At 51.4% G+C, this 10,256-nt stretch overlaps 1 protein-coding gene across 1 annotated transcript; it reads right to left on the bottom strand.

Annotated features, from left to right (window-relative positions):
- Positions 1-8,492: 8,492 nt before the first annotated feature.
- Positions 8,493-9,820, bottom strand: LOC136514174 (E3 ubiquitin-protein ligase Os03g0188200-like). Its single transcript, XM_066508169.1, has one exon. It carries the CDS (start codon positions 9,490-9,492, stop codon positions 8,854-8,856), a length of 639 nt encoding a protein of 212 aa, XP_066364266.1. The 5' UTR covers positions 9,493-9,820; the 3' UTR covers positions 8,493-8,853.
- Between the last annotated feature and the right edge of the window lie 436 nt (positions 9,821-10,256).

Below are 10,256 nucleotides of genomic sequence, written 5' to 3' on the forward strand. Positions count from 1 at the left end.
GAACCGATCCATAGGGTTCACACCCTTCTTCCTAGCCTATGGAGCTAAGGCAGTGCTGCCCTCTGACCTCGACCATGGCGCCCCAAGAGTGAAGGCCTTTGACTACGACTGAGCCATGGAGGCTCAGCAAGACATGGTTCACCTGCTCGAGGAGGCTCGTGAGACGACCATCATCCGCTCCGCTCGCTACTATCAAACTCTCCACAGATACCATGAAAGGAGAATCAGAGGGAGGATCCTCGAGGTCAGAGACCTCATGCTCTGAAAAACCCAATCAACCAAGGAGAAACACAAACTCTCTCTGCCATGGGAAGGACTCTATACGGTGATCAAGGTGATCAGACCGGGCGCCTACCGATTGAAGGACGACAATGGCAACGTTCTCACCAACACTTGGAACATTGAATAGTTATGTCGTTTCTTCCCTTAAAAATTTGGCCTTACCATTTTATTTCATTCAACATTTGCTCCTACAAGCACCCCAGCCCAAACACTCTTGGACCGGGTCGCTCGGGGGCTCCACGAGGGTGCGATACCACCTCTCTTCTTTTTACTATCATATAGTAAAAACTTTTTTACCCGAACAAAAGGGTAGTCCATTCCTTTAATTAACCTACATAACTTTGCCTTAAACTCCTGACCAATCACACCCCGCCATGACCTATGGTTATGAGTAGCTGAGCCTCGTGGGCCATGCTCAGGTTCTTAAGGTTGCAGCCTATGGGTCAAACAGGCAGGTGTGAAAAAGAAAGGATAAAAAAAGAGCTATGCTAGGGTAAAAACAAAGAACGGATGGGACAAGCTTCCCCTCACAAAGTGATTCATCACAAAACGAAATTGATGTATTCATGAATACAAATTGTTCACACGAGGGCTTCCCCATGAACTTATCCCTTACATATGTTGATTACTTCTACTCTAAATACTACTGTGGCCGCCCGACGGCATCAGCTGACGGCGTGACTAACGAATGTAACATCCCGGCCTAGGGCTTAACAGGATTAATAGGATACTCATATCAATAAGTTGTAACTTCTTTTCCGGAAGCCCATCTGCAAATAACTCTGAGGTTAAGCGTGCTTGGCCTGGAGCGATGGGTGACCGACCGGGAAGTTCTTCCCGGGTGCACACGAGTGAGGACAAAGTGCGCAGAAAAGACCTGTGTTGGTCTGTGAGGGCTCTCTATATCCTAGAGAAGCTGTCAGATGTAAGCGGGCCCGGCCTCGGAGAGGCGGGACGTTACAGAATGGTATCAGAGCCGACTCTCGCGGTTTCACGGGCGCGCGTGCCACAGTTGCGCAGGTATGGTGCGCATGGCTAGTGTGGATCCGTCGTGATCACACAGCATGGCACATGCGCTGGCTCTGGACACACGGACGTGGCCAAGAGAGGATGCTCCTGGCTTGGGATTGATCGACGAGGACGTCGATCTCTTAAGGGGGTGAGGATGTAACATTCCGGCCTAGGGCTTAACAGGATTAATAGGATACTCATACCAATAAGTTGCAACTTCTTTTCCGGAAGCCCATCTGCAAATAACTCTGAGGTTAAGCGTGCTTGGCCTGGAGCGATGGGTGACCGACCGGGAAGTTCTTCCCGGGTGCACACGAGTGAGGACAAAGTGTGCAGAAAAGACCTGTGTTGGTCTGTGAGGGCAGTCTATATCCTAGAGAAGCTGTCAGATGTAAGCGGGCCCGGCCTCGAAGAGGCGGGACGTTACAACGAAGATAAGCGATGTTTGCTCTCTGATGAGGCAACATTCAGATTAGTCAAAAGCGGGACGATGCTTGCTTCTAACCCAGTCTCCACTCCTCCCGCACGGGAGGCGGGGCGATGCTCAATCCTGTCAGTATCTGGCCGCCGTCGGAAAAAGTACAGGTCAGTCGCACTCAAAAAACTCAACTATAAGATCAAAAGAAACATGGGTACATACCTAGACGCAAGGGGCAGGGCCCTGAAGCCCTGACCTGCTGGCAACAAGCCCGCTGGATGAGGACCGCTTGTGGGGCGCGACCTATGCCCCCTCACATCGACTAAGGGGGGAGTCGACCCGACCGGTTCTCAATCGGCCCGCGAGACACCGCGACAGCCAGCTTGTGACACGCCCATCAGAGCAGCTGGTGGGGCGTCCCCTCGTTGTAGGTCACGCGTCAGCACCTGCCCCAAAGATGCGGGGTTGTGAGCCCGCTCCTCCGACTGACCGGCCTGCCCCGCCACACTTGGAGCAGGGGAGGGCGACGCTAGCGATGCCTCCGAAGGCCACGGCGACTGTGTCCACTTCGCCTCTCGCTCGGCGGCAACATCCGAGCTCGCGGCACACTTCCTTGATGCGGGAACATCGCCGTGCCTCTCCGCGTCCCGCCCGTCGTTGGTGGATGTGGTCGTAGGCTCGTGATGGTCCAACGAGGTTGCAACAACATCCCGGCCTCCTTCATCCTCGGAGGAGCTCGCATCGCCACCCATCGCCGTGGGCTCCTCCGACTCGAGCTCCGCCTCCACATCACTCCTATTTTCCCTGACCCACACCCACCGGGTGATCTCCTTCTCCATCTGGTGCCAACACCGAGCCTTCTCAGCTTTCTTCTTCTTCCTGACGTCTGCCACCTCCTTCTGGGTAGCTTGCCGAGCCGCACCCTCTAGCCCCCTTGGAAGATGCGGTTGGTACGAAAATAGATGGCTCGAAGTAAGAATACGGGAGAGCAAATGGGAAAACACAAAATAAGGAGAAGGGAGCGTACCAGAGTGGATAGCTTCACAGCATGGAGGGGTCTGGGCTTTCCTTCGAGGGACTCTTGGTTCCTCAGCTATAGCACCCGGTCGAGCCAACTCCAGACCTCGTCCTTCTCCAACTCCTCCGGTGATGCGTGGTCAGGATCCGTCAGGCCAGAGTACATCCACATCGGCCACCTCCCCTCTGCCAGTGGGGCAACCCGATGGCGAAAGAAGGTGTGGAACACCCATAGCCCATTGAGGCCGTGCTGCACCAGCTTCAGGAGCTTAGCCTCGATGACCTCCAACTTGTTTTGCCGACTAGACGGCCCCCATGACCAACTCTTCGGCCTCCTTTCGGTGAACGACGGGAACGGTGCCTCCGCTGGGTTCCTGATTTAGAACCACTCCCCATGCCACCCCAGATTGGAGTCGTAGGGGGAGTATGCGGGGTAGGAGCCCGATGGCCTCGACTTCTTCTATAGAGCAAAACCCCCACCGGCGCAGTCCTGGGTGGCTTCCCCTCCGACAAAGCTCATCCGGTGAAGATCCACTGGAAGAGGTCCTTGTGCGGCTCCATCTCGAGGAAGGCCTCGCAGACAGTGACAAAGCCGGCAACGTGCAGCACCCTAGTTGGATTGAGGTGCTTCAGCTCCAAGCCCCACTCATTGAGGAGCCTATGTAGGAACCAGTGCGCGGGACATCCTAGCTCACGCTCATAGAAGGCGAGGAAGGATACAGCCTCATTGGCCCAAGGTCATGGAACGGCTTCCCCCGGCGCAGAAGCCCTCCAATGTGCCACCTCCTTCCGTGGGAGCAGCCCCTTCTCGGAGAAGGCGGCCAGCACCGCCTCGTCCACATTGGATGGCCTCTAGCTTGACATCATGCTTCGGACTCATGAACAGATCTGTGAGTTCTCCTCTCCCTCGTTTTACCCTCTCTCACTTAGGAACCGCCGTGGCACACGAACGTGCTTGGTGAAAAGGAAGGAGGAGGAGCAGCGGTTGGAGAATAGGTGAAGGATTGGGACGAAAACCCTCTCCCTTCCAATATTTAAGGAGGAGACATGGCAGTTGGAGAAAGGCGAAGGATTGGGGTGAAAAACCCTCTCCCTTCCCCCATTCAATGCAGATGGGATGCGGTGGGACGCGTCCTGACTGATGGGATGCGCCCTGCCCAATGAAACAATGCCTGGTTAGACGAGACGTGGCCTAGGCATGGCCCACCACTACCGCATGATGGGCACAGGAAACAAGACGCAACCGCACGTAGACGACCCTCCGCCTCCCCAAGCTAGACTTGGAAGGGCCCAACGATGGGATCCCTGTCAAAGAGGGACCATCGGGCTTCCTGAGTCGATCGGACGGCTCAGGCGACTACCGAGAGATAGGCAAAGAGCAGTGGGACACCCCATGTGGGCCATGCCATCTCCATCACAAACAACAAATATGGATCCCATTCGAACATCTCTGATGAAAGCTCCCCAAAACCCGTTACTCGAGTCATCAAGGTAACATTACCAAATCATATCACTTTATTTTTTGATGCATGATCATTCATCTATGCAATCATACACGCATTCACACATTCATCCATGCAATCATTCATTCATCCCATACATCCAAATCATTGCATATGCAATTGATGCATCACAACGCTTCGTGTTGCATCACGAAACGGTAGTCGCCTCATTCAACATGAGCGATGACCGATCGGGGTTTGAAGGCCAGCCCACGAAGGGCTCAAGGCCACCTCGCGTCAAACAGAGCTAGGGGAGAAAACGCAGATGAGCCCTAGTGACCCACGCCTGATCTGCCCAGAAGCAGACAGGGTAATCTTGACCTTCTTGTTCAATCCTAACCTCGAGCCATGCCCACAGAATCTCCATCGAGGGGAGGCCAGCGGGCCACCAAATTCGGTCTTTGAAATGACCCGGGCATCTATCGGGAGGTGGGTTAAGGAGCAGTGGAATGCCACATGAGGGCTATGCCGACCCCATCACGAAAGACGGACCCGGATTCCACTCGAACGCGCCCATTAGTGAGCTCACCGAGCGCGTCACTCGCGCCATCGAGGCAAGCGATGTTAGCTCAGCCTCTCCGATTATGGAAACCATGGACGGGGTAACGCACAAAACTAGACTGACCCCTACCGAACCCAACGGGGCTCAGGGGCTCAGGTTGCCCGACGCCGACTCGGGAAAACAACCGACTGCGCAAATCGCAGCCGAGACAAACATGGGCAAACTCCCCGAACGACAGAAACACAGGAGTCTACGGCCGAAGGAAAGAGTACCAAGATATTCAGCCTCCAACCGACTCACCAGTCGGACGCAGCCTCAGGGGCTACACCCATCAGGTGCGCTCGTGTGCACCCGTTGGCAAGTCAAAAACCCCCCAGACGATTCTGCCCAAATTGCCCGGGGGCTCAGGGGCTACACCCACATGGTGCGCTCGTGCGCACCCGCAGACAAAATGAAGAAATCCCCTAGACGATTCTACCTGAATCGCTCGGGGGCTCGGGGGTCTCCTGTCGGGTTCATAAACCCGGGATCCCTAATGGGCCTGCTTCACAGCAAAAAGCTTGGCCCAGCAAACGACGCGCAACTCCTGGGCCAGCCCAGATACCTAACGACAGGCCGGAAGTCTGCTCCAGTTTCTGACCGGAAGGCCTCCAACTCTGACTCGCCTCTCCGACCGGAGGGCCTGGCCAAGGAAGGCGACGCTCGCTTCTGACTCTGACCCGCCTCTCTGACCGGAGGGCCTAGCCAAGGAGAGCGACGCTCGCTTCCAACTCCGACCCGCCTCTCCGACCGGAAGGCCTGGTCAAGGAGGGGTGACGCTCGCTTCTGACTCCGATCCACGTCTTCGACCGGGAACACACCAAACCTCTGCCTACAGTTTTTTCTCCGACCGGCGCGGTCGGAGCCGACTGGGAACGACTGAACAGGGACGCCCGCTCGGTGAGAACCCGAGAAATTAGACAGAGCAGATAAGGTAACGCGCACAAGTCAACCGTAATACCAAGGACCGTACCCTGCACATCTACAGGACAATACTATCAGGCCATGTTAGAAGGGTACTTTGCAACCTTCCAGACATGTCCGGACACGAACAGTGTTATCAGCGCCGACATTTGTCCTACAGTATGGTAGACGCCAACATTTGCCATACCAGAAGAACACGATGGAACCAACCACATGCATCAAGGCATCAACAGTATTGTAGGCGATGACAAACCATCTTGTACCCGATGGTGTGGGCAACAAGACTAGGTAGCACTATCTCTCTCTCACACCTGTAAGGTTGTCCCCTTCATCTATAAAAGGGGATGCGCCCTCTCCCAACAGGGGATCGATTCAACAAGCAACAGACAACACACGAATCATTCCAACTCACTCTCTGCTAGCTTTAGACATTCTAAAGCTACATAGAGCGCACGTTCAAATACCTAGCGCACGTAGGAGCTCCGGTCACTCTCGGCCTTTCAGTCCAGAGTCCGACCGGACCTCTTACACCCCCATCTTACTCCCACTCGTTTGTAACCCCACAGCAAACTTCGAGCACCTGGGCTCAGGAATAAAGTCACCGACTGACTCAAACTGGACGTAGGGCACGTTGCCTGAACCAGTATAAACCCTATGTCATTGAGTGATAGGCCATATCCGATCGCAACGTACGGCAAAACGACAAATATTTACTAGTTGGTCACTTTTCGCACCGACAGTACTGTAACCGACATGGGGTAGGAAATATAAAAGAATAGCTCTAGCAAACAGTACCCTATAAAAGGGGTATTGAAACTCTGTATAAAGAAGAGGAGGAGACATTAATGAAACCCTAGTCAAGTTCGAGCCCACCTTTCACTACTCTCACCTTCGCCCAGGGCTCGAGACTGGGCGAAGGCCATCGTTGTCTTTCTTTGTCTCGACTGCTGAAAACCGGGCTTTCCAACGGATCAACACAAAGAATCAGTGCATGTACTCATTAATTTCTTTCGTTTCTTTGCGGTCGCCACGTGAGTAATGCCCATATACATGGATATGTCCAGAACACTAAGCAAAACTTCCTTTGAATTAGGTTCCGTAGGATATTGAACATCCATCTCTCACAAATTTTACGAGCCGATTAAATATATAATTTTGCCTTTTGTACATGGAATCCTCATCAAATTCTTTCCACCATCTGATTCTTACTGATCGTCTCCTTTTTACTGCCTTTCACCACCAGTAATCTGAATATCTAATGCAGATGCATATGCATCCTAATTCGATCATATCATAGTAAGAGACGTCCGTGACAACTGATAGCCGCAATTCATGCAGATATGGATGCATACACTCATGTTAATAAGGTCGGTAATTCATCTTACTACGTATGTATACTCCAAAGCCATATAGTGCATTACAAGCACTCACTGCAGAAATATGTTCGCCCAGTCCCAGCCAGTTCGCCAACATCGACCATGTGCATGAATATATAAACATACTACTATAGCAAAAATAAAAAATCAGCCAGCACATTTGTTCTGAATAATAGACAATAACTAAACTATGAAATGGCTCATTATAGTATCATCTACCGTGAATTTTGGTGAGGTGCATGAGAACGATGTCAAATACCTTGGTATTTTATTTGTACTACATATATATATACACTAAGTGATAGAGAGCAAACTGTGGGTAGCTCAATTTCTTAGGTTTCTTGTGACAGAACGTGTCTCCATCTAAATTAAGTCCTCCACTTAACAATACAGCTACTCATATTTTTTTTTGTTGAACTTATTTATTTCAAAATTTAATAGCGCCATTGCTCATACGGGTAGGATGTGTACATGCTTTCATAGAAGGTGAGTATGCATACATGTTTAAAAGTTTCCAGGAGTTTGGTATAATTTACTTGCTAAACTAATAAATCTAGCAAGTTAATAAAGAAAATAGCAACTTTAAATTTTGTTCCTCTCCAACAGTAACTTATAATAGCTTTCTAAAATTTAAAAAATATGTAGTAGGTTCCACATCTATTTGTCTTTTTGTTTACCAGAGCGGATCATGTCTTTCACGGCGACCGCCGCCGTCATACATCACGTCAGGCATCCTTTTTTGAGCCCTGTTCGGCTGATGGTTTCTGCGGCTGATAAGCCGGCTGAAGCTGTTTTGTTGTGAGAGAAAAATACTAGTCTATGATTGATAAGCCAGGCTGATAAGTCTCAGGGTCAGACGTCCTTGCTTGGCTACTATTGTTTAATGGCGTCGTGGAGAAGCATTGCTGCTATGCTATGCAAGACAAAGGACATGCGGAGGCAGGTATGTACCAGCGGTGGCCGGACCAAAGGCCGGCGAGGAAACAGATCAGGCCAACAATAGCACAATAAAAACTATCTCTCGCGCGAGAAGTACTATGAAAATAGGTCCACAGAGGAGGGATAGGGAAACTTACGATTTTAGAAGGATATCTGATAGCTTTTTTTTTAAGTAGCTCTTTTACTAGACTGTTGGAGAAGACTTTTTCTCTCTTTGCTAAAATATCAAGATAGGGAGTTGCTTTACCAAACCCCTGGAGATGCTCAGTGGCAATATATATTGTGCTTCGCAAGAAAAAAAAAAGTGATAGATAGAGAAGAAGATGAGATGATTCATCTTCCTCCAAAATCTAACAATTTTGAATATATGAACTAACTTAATTACAGGCTCCAGGAATTATGTGTTCCACATGCATATAGAAATCAATATACTTGTATCTCATATTCTCATCACAAAATCCAATAATCATAAGCATCTCACATACAGTACATATAGAAGAAGAAAGACTCATATCGAGATATTTATATGACTCGATATACCTAATACCAAGACCATGCAAAAATATACTGTAATAATCCCTGGCAATTAAGAAACGTAACACAACATGACGTAGGAAGAGGAACCGACGATCGTCGTCTCAACTATGTGTGCTTTAAATTTCCAGCTGTTGGTCGATCGGTCGTCATCTGGAGCATGCACACGCTCATGACTCGATCACTCATCAGCATATGCGGCTATGGACAAGGACACCAACGTCGAAAAGATGCCTGCCTCCGTCACCATCCGCCGCTTACGTGCTCCACCTGCTTATTATTGCCTGGCAGAGCAAAGGTCGGAGCGCCTCACACTGGACAATCCGCGCCGCCGCCGCCGCCGCCATCGTCCTTGGCGTCCCTGCTGGACTCATCGGCGGCGGAGGCTCTGGGGGCCACGACGCTGGCACGGCAAAGCGGGCACGTGGCGTGGAGCCGCAGCCACGCGGCCACGCAGTCGGCGTGGAACCGGTGCCCGCAGCGCGGGAGGAGGCGCGCCGAGTCGCCGTCGCGGAGCTCCACGATGCACACCGCGCACTCGGGGGCCTTCCCGCTTTCATCGCCGGCGCCGGCACTGCTGGAGTACACGTACACGGGCAGCGCCGAAGCCACGTCGTCGACCGGCTGCAAGCCGTGGTCCTTGCTGCTGCGCCGATGGCGGGACGCCGCCCATGCCCACGGGGAGGCCACGGGCAGCGACGCGGATGACGACGCGTCGTCGTCGTCGTCGCCGGCGCCGGTTGACGCGGACGGCCCTCGTTTCCCGGAGAAGTACCGCCAGAAGAATAAGAAGATGAGGAGGATCATGAGCACGTTGATGCCCACGACGCAGGCCGTCAGCACCGGCCCGTGCGGCGCCCAGTGGCTGCTCGTGTCCTCCACCGCCGGCGCCGACGCCGCCGCGGCCGGCGGGCGAAGGCCGCTGCCGCTCCCGACCGTGGACGACATGGCTTGTGCGCCGACGAGATGGAGATGCTGGTGTTGCACAACCCAAACAGAAGAGAGTGGCTGCCAATGGGGTGCATATATAAACCACCAAACGTAAAAACCGATTTAAGAAACTGTCAACGCGTCTACGCAATAAAGAAGATGATCAAGTTTGCAAATCGAATTGGGAAGAAAAAGATCACAAAGATCGTTAGATCGATCTCTGAGAAAAAAATAATCGCAAATAAACGAGATATACGAAGGAGAGAGGAAAAGGCAGCAAACAAGAAAGGTTGCAAATGAGGAAAGCGAACAAGAGAGGTTTATAGAAGGTAGAAGCGGGGGAGGTAGATTTGGCTGGCCTCTTGGGGTGTGGAATGGCGCTGAGCTGGTTAATTAAAGGCCAAAATGGTGGGTGTAATTCCCACGTATGGATCCCCTACCCTTGATTGACGACATATGTATCTGAAATTAACTACACGGTTGATTTACTGATCTAAATAAGAATATTTTATGGAACCATATTTTATACATATGATTGATAGACAGAGTTGTGAATGTCATGTATCATCTATCAAAGGTAGACGTTCCCACAAGGTTGGACCCTGGTTATTGGCCGAGTACAATTATGAATTGTTGTTTCTTTGCCAGAACACACCGCAACTATTATTTTAATCTTTTTCCATCGTTTAGGAGAGAAATTTTCCAAAATGACGCTCGTTGCCACTGGATCGATCACGAACGACCCGAACTGCACACTTGACTTTGGTTGAACCATACCACAT

Source organism: Miscanthus floridulus, chromosome 16 (assembly GCF_019320115.1).
Source record: "Miscanthus floridulus cultivar M001 chromosome 16, ASM1932011v1, whole genome shotgun sequence".
NCBI classification, from domain to species: Eukaryota; Viridiplantae; Streptophyta; class Magnoliopsida; order Poales; family Poaceae; genus Miscanthus; species Miscanthus floridulus.

Excerpts from the sequence above, each read along its gene's own strand:
- LOC136514174 (XM_066508169.1), bottom strand. The coding sequence starts at position 9,492 with ATGTCGTCCACGGTCGGGAGCGGCAGCGGCCTTCGCCCGCCGGCCGCG.